This window comes from Acanthopagrus latus, chromosome 17 (genome assembly GCF_904848185.1).
Source record: "Acanthopagrus latus isolate v.2019 chromosome 17, fAcaLat1.1, whole genome shotgun sequence".
In the NCBI taxonomy this organism is placed as follows: Eukaryota; Metazoa; Chordata; class Actinopteri; order Spariformes; family Sparidae; genus Acanthopagrus; species Acanthopagrus latus.
In genome coordinates, this window is record NC_051055.1 from 6603048 (window position 1) to 6628119 (window position 25072).

General features: G+C 42.4%; 1 protein-coding gene across 2 annotated transcripts in view; it reads right to left on the minus strand.

Annotated features, from left to right (window-relative positions):
- Positions 1–25072, minus strand: part of zfpm2a (zinc finger protein, FOG family member 2a) — a 122896-nt gene that overhangs the window by 73043 nt on the left and 24781 nt on the right. For both annotated transcript variants that reach the window (XM_037075533.1, XM_037075534.1), the window contains exons 2-3: positions 15756–15914; positions 7668–7772 (exon numbers count right to left, since the gene is read on the minus strand). In XM_037075533.1, the coding sequence (XP_036931428.1) occupies positions 7668–7772; positions 15756–15914 (264 nt within the window). The remainder of the gene's footprint in view (positions 1–7667; positions 7773–15755; positions 15915–25072) is intronic.

The following is a 25072-nucleotide window of genomic DNA, read 5'->3' on the forward strand; positions in this document are numbered from 1 at the left end:
TCCATGAGGTGTGATTTTGTGATGGGCGACGGCGACACTGGAGTCGTGTTTGCCTTTCAGATCCACGTTGGGCGCAGAGCAGCCGAGTGCTTCAAACCACAAAGATCTTATGTTTAAGTTAAGAGGCGACCGGCCCTCCAGTTTAGCAAGTGGGTGAGCGGCTGGCGCTGATAAAGTTGCTCCACAATGAGGGACAGGGACAAGCGACATGTCTACAGATGCCTCGAGTTCTTTTTTCTCCTGGCGGAACTCAAGCACTCGCATGGCTGTCTGGCTGCTCCCGTCACCAAGACATCCCCCCCCAACTTCTATTTAGCTACTGAATGACAGTAGAGGCAGTGAGCTATGATTAGAGAAGCCCGTATCTTACCAGATCCTGAATAATCTCCATCCCCTCCCACCAATGAGCAAGGCACAGAGGCGGCACAAAAAAAAAAAAAGCCATGCGGAGAAAAAGCGAGAGGAGAATGGGCCGAGCTGTCCTGTGTGTACAGAGATGTCATATAGTTCCACCGGCCTCCTCTACACAGTCTGTGTGGCCGCAGAGAGGAAAATCTAAATTTATTCAACCGGAGTCAGTCTGACTCATCTGAACGGTGGTAGTCATAATCAAAGAGCATTTAGCATTCAAATCTGTGAAGGGATGATAAAAAAAGAAGCCTCCCACATGAATTGGAGATCTGTGTTAAACAATGAAAGTATTTCTCAACTGCTGCTAACGTGTGATTTCAATTTCTCACACAAACTGACATGAAACGTCACAAACCACACCTCCAAACACAGTGTGCATAAATGTGTGGCTAACTACACACACACACACACACACACACACACACACACACACACACACAAACACAGAGAGGAAGAAACAGGGAGACCATTGAAATTCATCTCACAGCCTGAATTTACTTAACTGCGGGTCTGTGCGCGGTGATAAACGGAGTGATGATCCGGCAACACGTCTTTATCCATGCTTTGCTTTAATTAACGGCGGCTTGTTTGTTGAAAAGATGATTAATATGCCAATGAAAATTGCATAATTGAATACCACAACACCCGCACAATCAGGGAGGAACATGCCATTTTTTATTAACTTTTTATTATCATTATTATTACTATTATTTGGTATTTTAATTCACTTGACAAGCGGGCCCCACCCCCCACCACCCCTGAACAGAAAAAAAAAAAAAAAAAAAAAAAAGAAGAAGAAGGCGGTGGAATTGGCGTGACCAGTGGGGCCAAGCTGGGCCCAGCTGTTCATCACCAGTGAGAGGCCTTCAGAGGCAGGGGCACTGTTCTGATATCAATACCTATAGTGTGAAGGCTGTGCACGAGTGTGTGTTCCAGAGAGAAGGAGCAGGGGGGGTTGGGGTTTTGGGGGGGGGAGATATGGCTCGGATGGGACTGAGTACATTGCCATGGCCAAATAATAATGCGAGGACCAAACTGAATGAAAGTAAAACAGTCATGCATATGAAACTAAGCGCTATCTGGAGCCCTCGCATCCAGATTGTGCGTGAAAAAGAACCACAAACCAAAGTCCCTCAAATACACTCTGTAGTTTTATTTAAAAAAAAAAAAAAAAAAAAGGCCAAAAGAAATGAACGTTCCCACATGCGAGCAAGTTTCACTTGAGCAACCCAGAGTTTACCCAGCATTATATATCCCCTAGCACCGCTCGCACGAGTGTCTCCATGTTAATGCTAAATACACACATCAAATATTCAACCAATTACAATGATACCTCTTAGAAAAACGTGTGCAGCTACAGCGCCTGGGAGGGTAAGCATTGCAGAACAAACATATTCAGAGAGCTAAAGAAAGACGCGATGGGTGTCAAGTCCCCGGGGGTAGAAACACCACCACCAGCCGCGCTTTAAGTCAGCTTCGCGTTTGGCAACAAGCTCCCGTTTTTCTACCGAGTTCGCCTGAATGCGAAATAGTAAGTAAAAAAAAAAAAAAAGAAGATGGCATTGTTAGTGGACACAAATTCAGCTGAGATGCGGACAAAATGGTAGTGGAAGTGAATTATCTTATTAAGGGCATTCTCCGCATGCCACATCCCACGTATCCACACAAAACTAGAACTGAATATAGTGACATCTTCCCCAGATGATAAGAACAGTGATTGCATTTTGCCCTATTTTAGATTATATAACTAACAACCATGAAGTTCCTCCATAAAGCCTCTTAGTATAGCGGATCAGTGACTAAATTTGCATCAAGGCGATGCAGCATAGGAGTACAGTGATTTGTCTAATCTCTTGTTGCATATTTCATCATTATAATCACACATTGTGAGTTTGTGGGAGAGTGTGTGCGTGTGGCAGTGGGGGATGGCGGCGTCTCTGCACACAGGTGATGCACACAGTATAAAGCCATCATCAGCAATCTCTTAAGAAATAAATGTATTTGGGGAAAAAAAAAAAAAGCGGACAATGTTTACACGCAGCACTTTGATTGCAATTTAATTTTACATCACTCGGGGCCCAGAACTCACAGAGAAGCTGATGATGGACTTTCATCATCAGTATCAGCAATCTCAGTGTCATTCATGTTTTGTGAGACTTGTCTGAAGACTTTGAATAAACCCCTGGAGGAGCGAGATAAAACCTTCCTTCTCCTCCGAGAGAATTGCCATGATGCACGTCCAAATTTCTTGATTACAAGACGAAGAGGGGGGAAAAAAAAAATAAAACCTTGAATGAAAGCCTCGCGCTGAAAGTTTTCAGTTTGCTGATATAACAGTCAAGTGTGTCTATAAGTCTACTTAAAACGCTTAGGTATCAGTGGAGACAGCTGCGACACCCTCGTCTTATGATTCTGTCGAGACAGTACACTATCAAACCTTTCATACCGTTCCCAAGCTACATTTCCGGTGACAAAAGCTTTGCGAAAGCCTCCTGAAGGATTCATCTATATCCTAATATTTCCAATCCAATTTAACTGGAGCAGCCGGAGTGGTCTGAGCACTAGTTTACCAATCTTTGCTTTCCAAGACTCTGTGTGCTGAAGGCTTGAGGGGTTCAATCAATGGCGCTTTGATCTCGGCTGGAACCATAATTATTTAACATTGTTACAAGGATTTCTCTAATCCATCCTACCATTAAATCCCTTTTACACCCTCATCTTCTGCAGCCTAATCTGCATCTGGGTGCTCCGTTTGTCTCTCTCCCTCATTTCGGCTCGCCCCTCCTTCCTTGACGACACCCTGACTTTATAATGGACTTGGGTGCTGAGTTAGAAAATGCCTTGTTTACTGAGAGCAACCTGACTGAACTGTGCTCAAATGGACTGTCGCTGGGCGAGAATTGAAAACTTCCCTGCTGTATTTGTGCAGGAGTTTGGGTCACTTCACTTTCAATTCAGCCGGGGCCGAATGTTGATAAGCTTCTGTAAATAAAATGCAAAAATTTTGAACATCATGAACTGTTGATTACAATGAAACGGATGCGAAGGTGAATTGAATCTTCTCTATAAAGACCCCATAACCTTCCATCTTTGTGTTTAGCTGTTTCTTCTCTACAACAGGGAGTTCCTTTAGATTAATTGAGGAAATTTCAAACTTCAGGTAACCGATGCCCAAAAGGTTTAATCCCATCTGTTTATATTGTTGATCACTTTGACTCCGAACAAAAGAGCCCACTGTCCTTTTGCAAATATTTGCGTGTCTGTGTTTCACCACGATATAAATAGCAGCACGGGCAACTGCAAACATTTGTTGAGGCACCTGCCACAGTATCGTGGCCATCTGGTCCTCCAATTCTCCTAGCATGACATATGTGCATTAAACCTGAAATGGCTATTGTTTTTTTTTTTTTCTTTTTTCTTTTCTTTTTGGAATATGGAAGGAGACGGATCGGCCGCAGACCCTTCTGGGTTGGCTGGAGTCAAAAATGAGACTCGAGAGTTTTTACATCTGAGTGAAGCTGCGTTTTCAGCATGTGCATGTTTGATGTCTTGAAAGGGCGAAGGAAGGGGGATGAAAATGGATAAGGTTTTTAAGGCGATGGTGGTGGTGGTGATGGTGGTTGGGGGGGGGGGTTGTCTTTGCTCGTGCTCCGTCTGTGTCTGACCGTCAGGTAGCTTCTCAGATGGCCACTCCTTCAGCTGACCCCTGCCTTGCCCTGGCCGCTGCCCAGCTGGCACCGGGAGCTGAGCAAGCCGGCCGTCGGGCACACACAGCCAAGAGAAGAGATTTGTGGACTAGGTGATCACATGGCTTCTGTTACCTCTCTGTCACACTCATCTCCTCCTTCTGTATCACCTCCTTTGCTGTGTGCCTTATGTTACCTGTATTTGCTAAAATATCTCAGATCCCGATGCCACCACTTTGTCCGATGCAAAGGCACAATTGGCCTACTTGGCATTACAAGTTAAAGAGAGCACTTGATTGGGTGATGGATTTAGAAAGAAAGAAACTGACAGCTGCGGTAGTCACTCTACAAAGGCTTGCGATAAATTACCCGTGCTGTTATTATTATTCATAGTCAGTGGTGCAAAATAACTCATTCAATTTACTCAAGTACAGTACTTAAGTACATTTTTAATTGAACTTTTTCTTTAGTTTTACTTTAGTATGAATTTGGTGGATAGGGGAAATTGTCTGGCTCTCTGTCCCTACTGTGAGATAAACTACTGAAGAATTGATTAGCTTAAAACACTGGATATTACTAACAAAGACATGCAGAGTACAGTATGTGTATTGTAACAAATCCAGGTTAGGGCCATACAATCAGTGTAGAGTTCACCAGTTATATATGTAATCATATCAGCGGTGGATAACACCGACTGGAATATATGCGGTTTCTATCGTTGAAGGCCGGTAAACCTCTGCTTCAGATACTCATTAGTTCTTTTAAAAACAGTAGTTATAACACATGTTTGACTAAATAGCTCACTGAAATAAATGCTATTTCACAGGCTTGGCACTTTCAGCACAAAATGACAGTGATCACAATTACAGCGCTCCTAACGAACCCTGGATTTTCATGGCTTTCATAAGGGGGTGTAGTTTACATGAGCAAGCCTTTAGATAAGGCTGAGAACAAGTTCATTAGCAGAGTTAGCTAGCTAACACACACCACTCCCAATTAGCCTAGAGGAGCGCGAGTGGGAGAGAATGAGAGAGACGGAGTCAGATTCCTATCACCGCTAGTCCATGAAAATGAATAGAATAGCATGACACACTATCTCCCGAATCAGCAGCTGATTGCGAAACATCCGTGACGGGAAATGAACACGAGACAGAAGATCAGTGTGCAGATTTGCTTAAGGACATACTTGTAGAGACGAGGGGAGAGAAAGGGAAACTCGCTGGGTGTTCCACATCAGAGACTCAACACTCTGAACGGCACAGAAGCGGCAGCTATCAGATTAATAGTGAGTCATTCTGTGCGGTTCTCCGCTGCTCCAGACAGAAAGACAATCAGAGAACAGGGGGGCAAATCGTGGACAGCACTTGACACGAGTTACTAAAGTGGAGATGAAATGCAGGCACAGAAAAAAAGTTCAATTAAGGGATGTAGATTGTAAAGGCTTTTGTTGTTACTCAGCAAAAGGGAAAACGGTATGGAGGTGCTTCAATAGAATCACCAAAGCAGGTGGGCATGTTCCGAGTTAGCCCACCTCATTAAAAGGCTTCACTCTCTTTTTATGTAACGGCCATTACACATCCTATTCAGATGCACACGCTCGGTGATTAAAAATTATCTGTTGGTGATCATAATCACACCTGCTTAAACTTAAGCCAAAGAATAACAAAGAACTTTTGAATGCTCAACTATCTGAACATTTACAAAGAGATTAAAGGGTAGACAGTCTCCAACTAAATAAATTTGCTTTTAATCGCTTCGAACAGGAAGTCATGTCATTTTCGAATGTTCCTATCTGATTGTCTGATTCCCCTCTTTATTCAAATTATAACATGCCCATCTGACTTTTCCAGCACAATGGGAAAAATTAAAAAGGGAAATGACCTTTCATGGCAGCCATGATGGGAGAGTGAATGGCATTATTATGCGCCAAGATTAATTTCTGCCCACTCTACGCTGCCCATTGAGAAAACAGAGGGGCACGACTGCCTCAGCGCGAGCCACTCACTAATTGGTGGGTTTATCATAGAGATGTCAAGGAAGTTATATTTGTGGTGACATGTTGATTATGAAATGTTGCGTTTTCTTTTATAAACCTGGCTTGAATGTGCACAATATACTATATATATATATATATATATATTTCTATTTATATATATATATATATATATATATATATATATATATATATATATATATTTCTCTTTATATATATATATAGAGAGAGAGAGAGAAAGAGAAATATATATATATATATAGAAAAGCATGTTTCTTGGGTGCAGTCATGTGCTAAGTGCCGTTTTTCAGTTTGTAATACAGCAGAGATTAGGACACACTGCTGAAGTCTTCAAACTGGATGCAGCTTGATAACTCAGAACCACTCAGGCTGTGGTTTAGTAAAACATGAAATGGGCATCATGTCTCACATCACCTCCTCTGCAGTTCAGCCATCCTCACTGTATGCAAGAGACACTTTACACCCGGAAAAACTCGAGTCTCCCTCCTCTCCCTCCGCTCGCCTGTCCAGCACTGTGTTTCTGAGCCTCTAATTCTCATTCTGATGGCTAAGTAGAAGGGGGAAGGATAATTACAGTCAGTCATACATCTAGTCATGCTACATCCATCCCTCCTTTTCAAAGCAGTATTTTTAAGCTCAGCATTTTCTCCCCCAAAAGGGCCTTTTCCTGCGTGTGATGCCTTCTTTTTGTCATGGCCCCCATAGTTCTGAGCTGACCCCCTCAGCCCTGTCTCCTGACTGATCACAGTGATGGTTTATTACTGTCGTCCCAGCGTTCTTATCTTTAGCCAGCAATGCTCATTTCCTTCCCCAGATTTAAATGCAAATGTGAAATTTAATGATAAATGCATTATCTGATAGGTGCGATAACACTGATTCACTGTCAGTATAAAATACACACCCCGGGGGGCTTCGAGCTAGCAAGCACAACTTGCCCAAATCCACTTTTTCTCCCTCTCCCTCTCTCTCTCTCCTCTTTTTTCTTTATCTTTTTCTTTTTCTTTTTTTTTTTTTTTACAAACGCATGTACCTGCAATAAATTCTTGAGGTCATTTTATGCATTAAAAGGAATCATATTTTGTGTGTTCAGCAGGGTGGGAGCAGGCTATTGCTGAGCACTGATTGCTGTGCAACTATCTTCTTCAATGTATTATCCATCACTTTGATGAAGTTACTTTTGGTAAAAGGGTAAAACAAGATAAAAAGAAAATGTGCTGTGAACCCTTCTAAAATGCTACATCTGCATTGCATTAGGGGTTTGTCTGAAAAATAGATGCTTTTTGTTCCAACAATTACTGATAATTTCATGTACTGTTAACTGAACGGTGCCATTAAAGTAGCTTGTTATATTTCATGCAGATGTGTGACTAATTCGTCCAACACAACACTGCTTTGATACTTTGTCTACCCTAGCACCCTGTTGCTCCTTTTCTGTTCAGTTCCAAAATCAATACCTTGCCTCAAACTATGCAGCATGCACTGCAGTTTAGTTCCAGCAACTTTGCCAGATGGCACTAAAAGTCTATCTAGGAAAGGGATATGAAGACTTTTCTTACTTGGACCATCCCATTCGTCTGGCCCCACAGCGGTATGCCTGGTCTTGCCCTCGCCCTGCCCGTCCATCTCCGACTCTCCTGCTTCTCGGTTGCCATCTTCCTCTCCTGCAAGGCAGTAAAAGGTTAAGTCCTATAAAGCACACAAGACACAGAGTGAGCAGCACTCAATCCACATTTAATGCTTGGACACCTAATTGAATTAGACACTGCATTATGGACTGTGCTGCCCTTCCAAAGAGCAGATTTTTAGGACTTTTGGACATTATCCCAGAATAAAATCAAATAGTTTTAGAACTCTTTCCTGTAATAATTGCCTTCACAATCGGAAGTCATGTGAGCCATTGTCTTGCTGTGTTTGAGTGTATATATAGTTTTGTATATGTGCATGTGCTGTTAGCTCACCAGGTCCAGCTGCATACTTTTATGTGAAAGGAGTTCCCGTGAGTGCTTGCAGGAACAGGAGGAAGCCCCGTGGAACAGGAAGGAAAGCAATGTGTGGGAGAGAGGTGGCTATTTATTACCGTTTGATCTATTGTGGAGCGAGCTAGAATGTGTGTTATAGGATGTAGGGCTGATTTACAGTCTCGGCGCTCACACACAGACCATGCTAAGGGATATTTGGGTATCTCTCTCCAAGGTGTAAGTGCTTAAAGACCTTGTTAAACAGACTCCGCCTCTGAGCGCGCGGTGGTAACGGTGACGAGAGCTCTCTTGTTGAGTGCTCTTAGATGCACTTACAGTACAAGAAATCTATTTTTTGCAAGTCTACAGTAAGCACAGTTTGTACTCAAAGTTTATAGGCACATAAATCAGTGCTCAGTAGGTGCCCTGAGTTTGCTGCTCTGAATAAATCCAATGTGGCTGACACAGTGGTTGCACTGTGTCTCTTCAAACTCGGGCAAGTAAGAGCAAACCTGCTCGGGGCATGTAGTGCTAGTTGATAGTTTGTGGAGGAACATTTCTCTCACTTTTTGTCACCATATCGTTTTCATCCCTTTGATGTTTTAAACCCAATAGTGGATGGTCAAGGACAGGCCTGGATTACTACAATGGATTACTACACTTAATACGCTCAACAAGGCAAAAAAAGAGGGATGGATGTGTAGATTTACATGTGAATATATTAAGATGACAAAGACAATATACATTTAAGATGCGGCTTGCAGAGTATGTAATAAAAAATCCCTCACCAAATATGACAGGAGGTACGCACACACGTGTTATCGTATGGTTGTTTACCACATCTGTATCTGATTTCTCCCCCCACAGCTCCCAAAAAGCATTTCAGAGAGTTAGTTATCACACCTCCAGTGACAACTGCCACAGGACACACGCTACTTCACTCCACCGCCGTCCGTCCTCAGTTAGGTTAATCTCCAGATCAAGCACACACACCGTGCTTGTTTAGCTTTTTTTTTTTTTGACATGGCTCACTTCAAAGAAGGTAGCAAACATCGCCAAAAGGATGTCAGCGTTCTGCCTTGTGCTAAAAGAGGAGACGTATATGAAGCAAAAAAGTGATACTGATGGGAAGTCTGCAGAAATGTCCTACTTTCAGTACATGAGGTCATTATGACCCAGTTTTGCTTATGCAAGTGTCTGCTTGGGCCGGCGATTTCTCCCCCCCACTCCTCCCCTAGCTCCCAGTATATCATCAGGGAGCCCACTCAACTAAATTCCCCCACTATTTATTGTTGGGCTTGGGAAACCTCTTTAGCATACTAGGCTCGTATTATGACGAGGATAACAAAGGCGTATATCAACAGTTCCTTCCAATGGAGCGGAGTTTGAAAAAAAAAAGCTGGCGAGATAACATTAAAGGCACTACCTTGATCTCAGGCGAACATGTTAAGCCCTGTAACGAAACGTATTGGAAGTGTTTAATTACAGCCCGGGAAATGAAGCTACAAGATGATTCCTTAATTAAGCAGTGATTAAGGATTTTCTGCCTTCTATCTAACACAGTTTGCAATGCATTTTAAACACAATCGCCCAGGCAACCTCACAGGGAACAATGTCACAGGGCTTTGATGAAGTTTCCTGCACAAATGTCACAAGTAAAAAGCAGAGCAGGGGAAGAAGTGCTGGAGCAGCACTCCGTTGCTTACAGTGCGGCTTGATAAAACCTTGAATACAGACGAATGTAGAGACTCATTTTTATGGTTTTAAACCAGATAGGAATTTTGACCTTTCTGATACAGAAATAGATTGATCGAGGTGTTCCACTCCATTCGCAGAGGTCCACTAAAAGTAATAGAGACTCTGCCTTGTTTCATCATCTGAATTGAAACCCTCCGCTGTCTTATCAAGGGAGACAGATTGTCAATGATCATCCTCTACATTATCGCCTAGATCATAATTTACATCTGGCTTGGGTTCCGTTCACTGCGCAATCGAATGGAGATACTTAAGGTTGAGTGAGGGAAGGCTGAACAGAACAGAAGGGACGGGGAGGGCTGGGGAGGCGAGGCGGCCTGCTGGGTGCAGGGTTGGCGGGCATGCAAGAGGAGCCAGTGAGCTGTTAAAATCAGCCCTATCGCTGCTCTATCAAAGGACAGCTCTCTCGCCAAATCGCAGTCACACGCAGCGTGCTATGCATTCAGGTCAATAAGCTTATAGGCGATTTACACACACAATTCCTGGAGCAAGGTAGCAACAAAGTCATATTGGCTTTTTCTCTCCCTTTTAGCATTGTCTCGACCAAGGAAGCCCTTGAAAATGTCAATCTCTCGTGTGTGACTTTAAGGAGCTCAGAGCACTCTAATCCTGACCACTGAGTCTAGAGACAGGTCGCAATTTCTGCAAAATGGAGTATAAGTATTTTTAAGTCTTCATATGGGATTGCACAGTTCTATATGCTTCTGAATTCTAGGCTCAATGACTTTAACCCACAGCCACTTTTCTAAACCCATCACAATCTCACTAGTATTGGAGCCGGGCAATGATTTTCAAAATGTAATATTAGGGGGGACGCCCACCCTCTCCCAGCGGTAGCGGTGCTAGTCAGTTGATATTGCATATTTGGTTGTTGATGCAGATTATGCAGCAACAGATAAAGTCAATTCCAGGAAGCAACCTCTTTCACCAAAGTCAAGCATAGCTGTAAGACTTCTCTGCTATCTGAAAAATAGGTTTGAATTGCATGCAATTTGTGGCAGGCAGAGCACTCCAATGGAGGAAGGCTATTAGTGAAATGCCTTGCCACTGTCTCTTTAAATGCCAATAAATTCCCATCATTACAGAATCTGGCAGTTTTCCTCCCTGTCTGCAGCCTGGGTCTTTATCTCGCTCTGCCTCAGTCTCTGAGCATGTAGATCTGGCCCAGTTAGATTGTCATACTTAACAAACATTAATGATTAATTTCCTCCACTGAGTCAAATGGGGCTAAAGGGATGACTCGATTCATCTTATCGCACCACAAATTAGCATTTCCCCATATTCTCCAGCATCAACTGTGCATTAAAATTCCACATTTACCATTCTGGGCACTGGCAGCTGTGGCGAAAGTGCCAAGGAGATCTTCCTCCTGTGTTGCTGGAGATTCTGATTATTTCTGTGTTACACAAAGAGCGGCATAATTAAATCTGCCACTTTCTGTTTTTTACTATATGTTTCTTACTGCCGCGAGTCAAATTACTCAGTGAGAGGTTACTCGGAGGGTCAAGGTGGGTTTGTTATTTGCTATGTGAAGTCCTGCGTATGTAGTCCTGAGCTTTCTCTCTTCTGAGAAGATGGTTCTGCCCACATTATCATTTTTGTTATTTGAATAAGCTGCAGACAAGTGCTAAATGTTCACGTTTAGTTGATGCATCCTGACAAGAAACACTCACAGCAACATTGAGCAGTTTAAGCTGGGGGAAAAAATCATGTAATATGACTAGACAAAACAGTGTTTCACACTGAGGAAATGAGACACATGAAATGACATGTAAATTTACTGTCAGAGTTAACTAAGGAAGCCATTCGTCATCAGACAACACTTGGAGCGCACAAAGGGAACAGCTTGTGGCAACACCCTGTGCTGAACTTCACAGATAGCCAACAATAAAAGAGGGGGTAAAACAGCAAGGTGAAATTTCACAATTTCAGTAAAAAAAGATGCCACACAGTGTATATAAAAGAGGTATCTTTCTTACAATTATGGAGCCAGGTGTGTCAATAGAGTATAAATCTTTGCTGTGGAGTCTGGTGTTCGGTTGTGGGCGCTTCACAGGCAGAGCTCCATAAATGTGAAATTGACCGAGCAGGAGAAGTTGTTTGAGGTAAGACTCTGTTTTAATCGCAGGGATAGCCAAGGTTATTTCTTTGGATATGTGCTGTTTTTCCTCACACAACTCTCAATAGGTTGGCAGGCCCCCTCTAATTCCATGTTTATTAAAACAGTGCACCTTCTCTCTGGGGCTCTACTATTCCACCAGACTGGTTCATTTCACACCCGTGTAGCTGCTGCATGTTGTTTCAGTTACAATATGTTGAGCACCGCTGACAAGGGACTCTTCACAGGGGTTGGATCCTTCACTTAAGTTGAAGTAGTATAACCACAGGTAAAAATACTGCTACTAGGGTATCACTGTGAAGTATCATTAAGGTAACAATATATCATATCATATCATTGATTGTCATTGTTGATGCATTGACGTGTAAGCACCGTTTATAATGCTTATATGTGTTACAGTTAATAACACAATATTTAAAGCAAATTTAAAGCAATATGAAATGGAAAAACTCAAGTAAAGTGCCGTACCAGTACTCCAAAATTTTGCAAGACTTGGGTATTACTACCGGAGCCACAAGATGACTAACAGAGTGGAGATAAACATTGTCCAGCTATTTTATTCTGATGACTTTACGGCAACAATCCTGACATACCAATTATTAATAGATCAGTGCCACATACACAACATGCTGAAACATTTCTAAACAGTGTTTCATGAATTAAAAAAAATAGATAATGATATCATGAAGCAAGCTGTTATCAGTTATTATGGGCTCCATCTGAATTTTCAACAACTTGTCTTTCAAAATGCATTGTCCACAAACCAATATTCCTTACTTCACACATGTATTGACAACCCAGTTGTCACACATGCTTTCCTTCACGTGACCAGAATAACAAACTCAATTTAATAACAATACAGTCGCAACTTGATCTTTAAAAGTTCCTCTTGCATTTAAATTACTTTGAAGAAGTACATCATTTTCAGTCTCATTTATCCGTGGCATTTATTCGTCATCAAAACCAAATGTCAGTGTACAAATAATGCAACCCAGCTGGCAATGTGAACAAATATTGTTCTATCTTTAACTTTTTTTTAGTATTGTTTGTTTTTGTATTTGTTTATTGTGGTCGCATGAAGACAGCATGCAGTGTTATCACAAATGATTGGAGTCAAGAACACTTGTTATTGCACAACATATTTGGAAAGACCGAAGTTGAAAATTCAAATGGTCTGTTCAATAACTTTATATAAATACATCTTATTGCTTTTTGAGGAATTTCTAGACATGTGTACCTTTTAGGCCCTCAGATATGTTTCATATAGAACAAGAAAAATGACAGCAATGTTGTTGCTGCAATGTTGTTGCTGAATGGTCACACCCTGTAGACATAGAGCATGCAAGTAGTGATGTAGCCAGCAGATAATAGTCTCGAGGGTCAAAAAGCGATAAGATTAGGAATCACTGATACAGATATTACAGCTGTGGCTTTGGAAAAAAATTATTTGGAATATTTCACTCCTTTTGGTCTGAAAATGCATTGTACTGACAGTTGAGCACCAGTGAGATTTCAGATTTAAGTTGTGAAGGCCAGCGGGCCTGTTTGTGCGATACCACCAGCATTCTCCAAACCACAACAATGAAAGCACCAAAAACCACTGAGCGCCTTGACACCATTAACTAAACAGGTTACGGAGTCAACCATCACCCAATTTAGAGGTTCCCGAGCCTCAGACCATGATGGGACGTCAAGGTGCTCCATGCACTTATCTGGGGAGTCCCTTTTCTGCAAGGGTAAGGCAAATGACTGAGTCTTTGGTGGCATTCAACTTCTTGACCTTTGCGCCTTTAAGCGGCTTTGCTACTTCACCGCACTCTGATCAAAGTTAATAAGTGCTTCATATGTTAATGAAAATTGGTACTCCTCTTTGTGTTCCTACAGCTTTTTAATACCTATTATAGACTGAAACTTTTAATGGAGGTTTTAGGTCCCCCTGACAAGCCCATTTCAGAGAGTGACTACACAGATACAAGGCTAAGCTAAGACCAGAGAGTCACTGCTCAGTGGAGGAACCTTACACGAGAGACCTTATTCTCCGGGAAGCAGCAGAAGATAAAGGCCATGGGATGAGTGGCTGCTTTAAAACCCACGTTCAAGTCCGCACAGGGCTAATTACAGCACGCCATCACATTTGAGAGGGTTTAGTTAATCAAGGGGGCTCTCTTTTTCCTCCTATAGTCGAGGAATAACACACTTAAACCATTTAATGCCGCCAGGATTGCGTCCTGTTTAATTCACGGCAGTTTCACATAAGTGGGGTAAATTTAAGCCACGCCGACATTAGTTTTAAATAGATCTAATTGAGGAAGGGATCATGGGGAAAATGGCTACACCTGATGATTGCGCACAACTCGCCACGAGGAAAAAAAGAAATTTGGATAGTACATCATTCGGGTCTTAGGAGGCAAAGGGAGACTTAGCTACTGTAAGCTTAGATAGCAGAGTAATACAAAAAAATCTGACTAGTAAGGCTTGTGTATGACAAGGAACAGATTACCAGTGTCGCCCAAAAAGTAGTATTTGACATTTGCTAGTTAGTGTTGACTTTATTCATAAACATGGAGAGGAGATTTGAGGCCCAGTTCCTCACATGGTTTTATCCAAAACAATGGAAGTATCAAACGGCTATGACAAGGTTCTTTGAAGATGCTCAGAAGTTGTACTTTTTTTTTTTCCCCTTCAAGCTGTACCCACCAATGCACGCCACGCCATCTATTTCATAGCTACTGGGTTATTACAAGACCATACATTCTACTTTGAAGTTTGCGTGAGGACACATTACGGAGGAGACAAAGGGTAAAGCAAACGAGGCGTCGTTGGTAATTGCAATTTCTGAACAATTGTGCCGTTCAACTCTTCCCCGAGAACAAAAGGAAAACATTATTGATACGATTACTGGGGCATAGCCTACCTGGAACATGAAAGATTTATTTTTCTTCAATAATGTAATCCCACGAGGCACATCAGTTTAGAAGTGTGGAGAAATAATTCTAAACAATTTTCCCTTTGAAAGGAGAGGGAAGAGGCAGACATTCAAAGCACTGGTTCTTCATTAAAAAGTCAAATTTACGGCATCCGTGCGCCAGTAGGAGTGGGGACACCTGGGGTAGTGAATGCCACGCGACCGGGGGGTAGGACGAGGTGGGGGTGGGGGACGGTAAGGGGGGAGGAGAAGGCGGGACAAGTCTGTCATCTTCACACTGTAACCTGGAGCAGACCACAAATTAGCTCCTGTGATGGCAAGGTGTGACCGAAATGAAACAAACATACAAAGAAGCAATCTAATTGAATTGGAGTTCAAAGAGGACTCGGGCACATTTGGCGATGCTAAGGCGCTTTATAGTGCTGGACCTCCGAGCAGTAGCAGGTGCTGCTGAGTGTTCACAGAGCTTTAGCACCGGCTCAAAGGGAAGTGCTACGCTCTCCAGTGCATTGGCGTACCGTAGCACACCTTCACAGCACTATCACAGAGGGAGAGCCAGTGTCGCCGATGCCATCTCTCTCTCAGATCAAACCACTGCTCTTGGGTGGATGGCTGGGATCAAATATCAAAATGGATAGTTTCAACTGTAGGCAGTGATGCGGGAGAAATTCTGATATGGACACAAGTTCTGCCAGGTCTGATTTGAACATGTTGAGGAATTTTATTAGATGCCATTGGCAGGAGTTTAACTTATTTTTGATGCTTGGCACAGGGGTGGCTTAACATATTGTCTCAGATTAGGTATTAAAAAAAGAGCCGTGCTCTGCACGTGGAGAACAGCTTTTAAAGTTTTCTACTGGGTTCGGAATAAGTAGACGGTCCTCACCCTTGTTGCAGAAGTACTCCATGTCTTCACAGCTCATGTTCTCCGTCTCGAACTCGGCGGAGAAGTTCTCCTCCACCGAGAACTCGTCTTTGGCCAAGAGCTCGTTCTCCTCGGAGACGCACTCCTCCTCCTCTTCCTCCAGGCCATCCTCCAGAGGACCTGAGGGAAACACCCGCACACATACACACACACACACAGACACACAAGGGAGATGTTCAGCAGTTTCATCACATCCTTCAGGCTTTCCGAAAAAAGAAAAAAAGAAAAAACTTCTCTGGTTCTTTGTTTCTTTTGTTGAGATACTACCAAACGCAGATGTAACTAAAAGTGCAGCACTGTACTGTCTATACGCTCCGTGATCAGATGTAAAATAAGGCCATGTCAATAAAGAACATTATTGTCCCCTAATATTTCACAAAGGTCCTTCAATTATAGCTATTGAAAGAGCCCTTTGAGATGGCGCGCTTTCTGAAGAACAAGCTGACACGCAGCCAAGGTTAGCGTTGATTTTAATCCCCCTACCTGCAAAACAAAACCTCACACAGACGGAGGGAGAGGAGAGGAAAAAAAAAAAGTTCCTTTCCAGACTTTTCATACAGGCATCAGCACGGGAGGAGGAAAGTAAATTCTTTTATTAATTTGTTAGCCTTATCACAGGGTACAATGTTGATTTTCCATTTACATTCCATGCCTCCGGGTAATACACCAGTGCAATCTTAAAGGAGACACTTTTCCGTGTGATTAATGTTTTCCCCCCTCTGTGCAATATTATTTCTTTAAATCTAAATGATTTCGGAGTTTTGCTTGTAGCTGTACATCTCTTTTGGTATTTGCATATTACCATTTTTGCTTCAATCAAGGGCGTTGATGGAATTACTGTACTGCTACCTGAGTTGTATTAGTTCTGAAAAACACCTCACCCGGCATTTGAATGTTATTAAGATAATGTGCATCTTTGCACACCTCTCCTTCCAAACCACAGCATGTCTCCAGTGTCTGCACATGAATTACCATAGCAGAGAAGTGACGGAACACTTCAAGTTTGAGGTTAGTTGATATTTAAAATAAAGCTTTTCCAAGCTAGAAATCAGCATCTTTGTTGTGAGAAAAAAAAAAAAAAATCTCCTTTCCGAGCTGTGTTTAAACTGAATAATCATATCAAAAAGTGCTGCCACCGCTGACTGCTAGATGTGGATGCTGTCTCCGTTCCTGTCTGTCACACATGAGCTATGTTGCAGCCTCTTGTGCATCATCCTGGAGCTCAAACAGAGTGCACTGATATCCTCTCAACACCTTTCAACGTGTTTGTTCTATTGTCGCAAGAGTGAGCCCCTCAGCTTTAATAAAGCAATAATTTCAGTTCAAAAAGTGGGGCTGATGTGCCTCTCCTGTTTCTCTTTCTTCCTGCACCGAGCCTCATAAAAGACCCCCCCGATGTCCACAAACTGCTTGCTCTTTTCATTAGTCTTATAAATTACTCCTTTGTAGAGGCCTACATCTGCAGGAGCCCCGGACATGAAAAGAATTAGCACACAGATCTCTAATAGACACTGCGGAGGCAGAGTGCTGCTTTTAAATTAGGATACAGTTTTATGATCTTATCTGATGCCTTCTGCTGATTCGCTGAGGAGTGAAGTGAGGCGTGAAGTGACTCGATGAGTCTACCATCGCTTAAGATGATACCGAGAGATAAATATCGCAGTATCAAGGGGAGATTGTATGACTGGCGTTAAAGGCTCCTGCCAAGGCAATTGAAGACAGTGTGAAAGAAAGCGAGGAAATACATTTCTATACACACACTCTGTACACATTCCATTACACAGCTGAATAAGAACTGTGTGTACAACTAAACGATTCTTCCTCTGTTGCCGGCGAATACAGCAGCACCATTGCACCATAGAAAATAGACCTACAGTGTTGTGCGATAATAAGGGTAAAGGGAGATTAAAGATAAACTTCATGGTCAATAAGACACAAAGATTAGGTAGATAAGATGAGATAGAATTGAGGTTTAATAGACTCAGAATAAGGGCATCTCACTTCCCCACTCTAACAGATAGTAACTAAATGGAGCATTTTCAAACTGATAGAGATAGCGCAGGCCGAAGTGAATATGGAAAAATGAAACACTCCACCCAGTTGGACACATTAAAGGGGGTCTGATGGCTACTTCTTGGGCCCTGCGTAGATTACCAAAGTTTGTGTGCATTCTCACATGTTTAGTTTATTATACAGTATTCATTGCATGGAGAGACCTGAAATTATTTCAGAGACAGCAATGATAAGAATAATGACTTTCTAAACGACCAGCAGCACACTCCTAACTCATTTTCTGATAGTGGCGTTCCTGCTATATTTAGTTGTGTACTGTTTAAAATCCTGTCACATTCACTGTGTGACCCGCGCTTGTTGGTGCATTTCTATAGGGTCTGCTGACGAATTGGGCCGCAGGAATGCCTGCTGCTTCACCCTCTTATCAGGCCTCCTCTGGAGTTCAGATGGCCAATGACACCGCGGAGAGAGCGTCCGCATTTCACGTGGCCGCAGAGAACAACACGGGCTGCCTTAAGATGGTGCGCTCATTATAACAGACACAGGAACACAACACACAGAGGAAGCACTGCTTCTCAAACTTAATTCGTATTGAAATCTATGTGGTGTCTTTCACTTAATGCTTCTGCGTGTTCCTTACATTGCGGGTGTCTTTAACTATTTTCCTGTATCCAAAAGAGAAGTCACAATTAAATGGCAGCTTTTTTGGGTGTTTGAACTACATACCTAAGCTTTCAGAACATCAATCCGTTATGTTCCTCGAACCCAGTATCTGAACAAATCTGTGATTTTCAAAATAACACAAATACTAAATAATCAAGTGTTGAATTCACCAGCCAATCAACATCAACCAAGAAAAGCAACCAACATTTAGATGTGACTGATCAAAATCATGCCATTTATATAGAAGAAATGTCAAACATTCAATGAGTTCATTTTCTGAAATGTCGCTTTTAGCAGAGTGTCTGGGTTTTATATCATTTCAAGTTGAATATACTTTGGGATCGGACATCTGGTCAGACAAAACACAGAGGCACAGAAGATGTAACCTTGAGCTGTTAAAAAGCATTTTTCACTTGATTTCCCCCTTGCTTGATGCTCAGTTCCCAATTTGAAACCCCAGGAAATGGCAAATAAATCTGAGCCCATCGCAGGACACTAAGGGTGCTTAGAAACATTTCTGTCACACGTAATTAAATTTCGTCAAAGATAGTCAAAGATATGACTCTCTCAGATTTGTGCTTTTACTCTTGTGAAATTCTGGTGTCATTTAACCAGTTCGGGCATCTAAAAGTCCTTCACGTGAAACAATCTGTAAAGGAAAAAAAAAATGGTGGTGAATGCTTGGTGAATAAATTGCTCAGAAGTCACGTCCTGCGATAAATCATAACCTGCGATGAGACTGACGAGGCTTTCATTTGAAGCCAGAAGGGTCGGGAACGATTTGACCAAATAATACTGAATCAATAACGACAAATAATCATTAGATGAATTAAGAGAGTAATCATCAGTCGCAGTCCTACAATAATCATCTTTACCCGATAGTCTGACAGCTGTTCTGTTCAGGCTTATAAGTGCTAATTCCTGAGCTCCACTGACTAGAGAAAGGCTTGGTTTGCTAAAATATCCCCTGCACAAAGACTCATATCTGCTCAATTTTAAGAGGATGTTTTAGGAAGCTGCACCCTGTCCGAACTTCCTCTCAATCAGGGTCAGTGTCCAGGTATCCCTGCACCCCCACGGCCCTGTCATCCATACCCTCCGCCCTGAACTGTATCATCCGCATTCATCAGACTCTTCCTCTGCCGACTGGAGAGAGAAATCTCAGCCCTGTTCAAACAGTCATGCAGCAGGAGCGGCCAATGCTAATAGAGACATTGGTAGCTGAATGCAGGCTTGATCACAGTGGTTCTTTTGTTCATGGCATGGCCTCTGTCTGATAGGGATCGGCCATGCGGAGTGGAGCTCCGGAGAGGGATATGGTAATGCCCCCACTGAGTCTATAAAATGGGGTGATACTCTGAGACCATATGATGGACAGAGGATTAATGAGTCACAGAGGAAGGGGAGCAGGGAAGAGAGGAGCACAGACAGAGGTTGGTGGAATGAGCATATCTTTCAGGAAAACACTCTGTACACGAGTCTGTGCCTCAGTGGACTGAAAGAGAAAATGGAAAAAACACAGATGTGCCAACCTCGCTTCGGAAACTCACACTTAAAAAAAAAAAAGAAAAAAAAAAGAGGGGCTCTAAACAAATATGTGTGTGTGCAAAAGTGACTGCTAATTTCATGGCATGCTTTTTCAGCCGTCCGCAATGTGGGGAGCTTGTGGCCGGGCTGTGATAGCGATACCTCACATTATCAGCAGGCTCCACAGTGTGATGTGTGGATCACAAACCCAGCCTCCTCTATAGCTCCCTAATTAGAGGTGAGGTAATTGAATCTGACAGAACAAAGCGGCAGATCTCTATAAGCATGGAAATCATTTTTGCTCCCACCTATACAGTTTTTCATCCAAAAGGTCCATTGAAAATGTGTCCAAGCTGGCCTGGGGATAAAACGTAGCACCTGAGACTAAACATGAATGCATAATGCAGCCCCTAAAATCCAACAGGGCCATGCAGCTCAACCCCTGCCAACTCCACTCCCTGTGACTGGCCCTTTGTGCCAACACTGATACTGGGCCTTCCTCACTTCCAGGTGAACACACACATACTCCGCAGGACTCTTCAAACTACGGCGTGGGAGGAAATACAGAAATAGAGACTTTGTCTCAAGTCGCAAGTAGCCGTACACTGTGAGCCAGGTAGGCTTAGATACACATTCATGTGTTTACCTCCACAGCTGGAGGAAAAAAATGATAAATACTGGCTCTCTGACGGAGACACAATTCCGTCTCATCTTGCATGGAGGGTTGAGAGAGAAGAGAAAGAGAAGGAGGAGAAAGTGGAGAGAGGCGAGGAGAGACTGGGGGCCATACTCTCTCCTCAGCTCTAATGACCTTTGGGAAGCAGAGGGCTCCCTCAGCCTTGGAGGAGACTTAGTGTATATGTTACAGGGCTCAAGCCTCTAATTTAATCCTTGATCACTGTAATGAAATAGATACCATTTACGCTGCTCTTAATAGCTTAATATGCTACAGGAAGCCTCAAAGGACTTTCTCATTTCAAACCTGTTTTTTCTTACTGCGTTAATGTTGCAAAGAAAAAAAGAGAAGCTTTTTTTTTTTTTCGAAGTTGTACACTGTGATCAAACTAAATGTGGCGCTAATGCTGTAACACAAGTCAGAAGTAAATTACCATTTTGTATATCGTCTGTGAATGGCTGCTGTGTGTGTGTGTGTGTGTGTGTGTGTGTGTGTGTGTGTGTGTGTGTGTGTGTGTGTGTGTGTTTGTGTGTGTGTCTGTGTGTGTGTGTGCTGGGAGGAGCGCGGAACAGCTTCAGTGGAGACTGATGTGTTCTCCGAGCTGCAGTCTGTGACCAAGAATAAGCGATGGTATTGTTTAACTTGATTTTCCGGTTGCTAAGCAATGTAATTCTCGTGATTAGAAATGGCTGCCTTCCTAAATTCGGGCACTTACAATCAACAGTCAACAAACTGCTTGAGAACTCAGCACCGACGAGGAGGAGGGAGGGTTGGTTCGACGGGCGGGAGAAGAATGGGGTGGAGGAAGGAGGGGGGAATAAATGTATTCAAATCGTTGCAAAACACACATGTGAACGTACACACTCCTCTGAGAGGCTGCAGCACTGGAGATGACACGGCATCTAAATGCAATCTGATGACATCATGCGTTTCGATGGCCCACTGGGTTTACATTACTGTACATTTATGCTTCACGCAGCGAGACTGAGACACACCCATCGGGCTGGGGAGAAGTATCAATATCGCTGTCTCTGAACTCCTCGCCACAGCTTGTGAAAGACTTGCCCAGATGCAGAATAACATTATTTCTCCAAGATTTATTTTTGTTCACATTTCCCTAACACGGCTAACATAAATCTAGCCGAGTATCGTATTCCAATCAGACACAACGTTGGATCTCAGCATGTTTGCGGAGTTGCTAAGTTCTGTGTTGTTGCGCCCAGTGTTTCTGTCTGGACTGTTGAAGGGGAATAACACGCTCTTACTTCTTTATCCAATGAATTTGAATTGGAATGGCATGAAAACATGCTGGCATTTGACTATGCCATTAAAATGCTGGAGGCACCTCTGAGCGTGCCCGAGGGCTTCAGCAGATGCCAGCCAGTTTCTCTGTGGAGTTAGCTGGGTCCTGCTTCACTCTACTGCCTCTACTTGTCTCTCTGGAGTTTACAGAGACACACACACACACACACACACACACACACACACACACACACACACACACACACACACACACACATGTCCAAGTGGACACTGGTACAACGTTTGGTCCATAAAAGTCACAAAGCTTGTCCTCCAACTAATATGGGCTTAGCTAATGCCTCTCTCGCAGGGTAACATTTGCTTTGCAGGGGCAGCGAACAGATTAAAATGCTGTTAAAATGGCCGGGCTGCTGCATTTAAGCATCCTCAAGTCCTTCCTGTTACACTCTTGCTTGTCCTCTAGCTGAGTGATTTATTAGTGTCATTCTATTACTTATAAGGAAATAAAAGTTAACCATGTGCCTGTACACCGCATGTGACAGCTGAAACAAAGCAGGTAAAATATGTGTGGTCTTAATTACTGGTTTATAAGCGAGCTTTTCACTAGAACGTTCACTTTTAATGAAGCCATTGACTGAGGCTCCTCCAGGGAGCTATCATGGTTAAGTGGGGGCATCCATCTTCAGCCATTGGCTCGTCTGCAGACGAGTGGAGGCTCTGTCTACAGCACGCTCACCTCATATTGGCTCACTTTATCTCCACTAAGTAAAGTCGGTTGGAAGGTGCTAACACTGGCAAGAAAATACTTTTCTCCAGCAGCTCTGATGAGGCTGAAGGAGTTTTCATCCTGTAGTGGCACCAGGCCCTTCACCATGTCTTAAGTGCTTAATAAGATGCTGCTGTTTAACCTGAAATGCAGCGCATTCATAACGATCAGCGGCCTGCGAGTGTGCAGGGACCGGAGCAGCAGTATTGTAAATTGTCAAACTGCCTCTGCAACAATTAGCTTTTAGTGGAGCGTCATTTCAAAGAATTTAATGGGGAGCCTTCAGAAAAAGAAAATGATTACTGTATCAAAAAAATGTAGATAAAACAATATTTTCCCATCAAGGAATTTCTATGAAATGGATATATCTAAGATGTCAATTTCATTCCAGTATTATGAAGGATGGGGGGGTTCCTTTTGCAGTAAATTCTTCATTAATTCAATTCTAATTTTCCTCTGGTTCCTATTTCTACTATTGATAGTTCCACTTCTTAATACCTCGGATAAGGAGGAGAAAATCATTGCAATAACCCAGTGGAGACTGCGAGCGGCAGATAGGATCTAAATATTACCAATGCCAAAAGAAGTGTGAAGTCTGATGAACATTTCAAAAGAACAATTCTTTATGGATCAGCTAAATCTTTTCCACTTTTTAATTAAAAGTAAAGAAAATAGAAGTTAATTATCCTGTAAAGATTAGCTGGTGGGCATCTTTCTGTAAATTAGTTCTAATTAAAAGGAAATTGTCAAATGACATTCAAAGCACTGTCCTTTAAAACACAGACCGAGATGGGTTTTTTCTCCCTCCGCCTCCCCCCCAGCCTCCCTCCTAATTCTTGATCTGGCCATGTGAAGCTTCTTGCTGGAAGATTAGGATTCTGCCAGTGCTTCAGACAGCACACGCACACTCTCTCTCTCTCTCTCTCTCTCTCTCTCACACACACACACACACACACACACACACACACACACACACACACACACACACACACACACACACACACACACACACACACACACACACACACACAGCGTGCTCCCTCTATAGCAGGCCTCTAGCACACTGTGAAATACTGCTGCATCAATAGGGAGCTAGTGGCTGCTGGAGATAAATACTCATCATTGATAAATGATTGCACTGATTAGCTGCTTGAAATCAGGCTTGAACTATAATATCAGGCTTCTTATGAACTATCTGATGTTGGTCATGTGCTCCAATACAGTATAAACATCAACACTTTTATTTAAGAACTCAACTGATTTGGTCAAAAGTGTGTAAAGTTTCACATACTATTGAATATAGTGGATGGCTCATTACAAAAAAAAAAAAACTTGATTACTTTGTGTGTCCTGTCAAAAGATACTTTTTTCATCAACACGTTTAAAATGACATGATAGCCGCACTAAATGATATCAAAAGTACCAAAGCCATTTAAAAAAAAAAAGAAAAAGAAAAAATGTGTTCAGAGACTTTTTCTGTTCCAGCACTGTGTGCAGGTGCTCATAAAAGCAAAACAAACAAAATGTTTTCTTTTTGCTTGCCGTGGTATTAAAAGAGGTACAGAGTATCTGTTTGTGTTTGTTTGTTATATTGAAGTTTAAAATTCTGGTATTGTCAACCTTACTTCATACGTTTACTGCTCAACTGGAAATAAAAAATCTTAAATAAAAACTTTTATACAATCGTTATATTTAAAGATAATACACATAAACATTTGAGACATGTTATCGATATACACAATTCAAATATATATTTTAACATTGTAACTGATGACTATCATCATTGTTTGAGCATCAGCTGAAATAATTTCTGGATTTACCTTTTTTGTAAAATACTTATGGTGATAAACCCTAGATGAGGTATTTAAATGTCTTGCTTTGTTAGGGTTAGGGTTAGGAAAAAAAAAAATCAATAACAAATTTACTGTAATGTAAGACAAGTAAAAGCAGTATATTCCTCACATTTCAGAAGCTGGAGCCAAAGAATGTTTGAGTAAAATGACTTCATGTGATTAACCAATTATCACAACCTTCGATTTCTGTCAATCAATGAAAAGATGAATTGACGTCTTCTGTCTGGACTGTTGGAGGGGAAGAACGAGCTCTTACTTCTTTATCCAATGAATCTGAACTGGAATGGCATGAATCAATAAAACGATTAATCGACGCATAATTTCTGCTCTCGCGTCGTCGCCAGCCTCCATCATCACTCAGAGCCTCGCTCCCGTGATACTCTCTCGCCACCCAAACAAAAGAACGCAGACTTACTGTATGAACGCGCGGAACTTAAGCAAACCTCCTCTATCATCACTTCACAAATAAATGATGAATCAGACTGCCTGCTTATGTGCGTACTGTAGCTTTCATCTG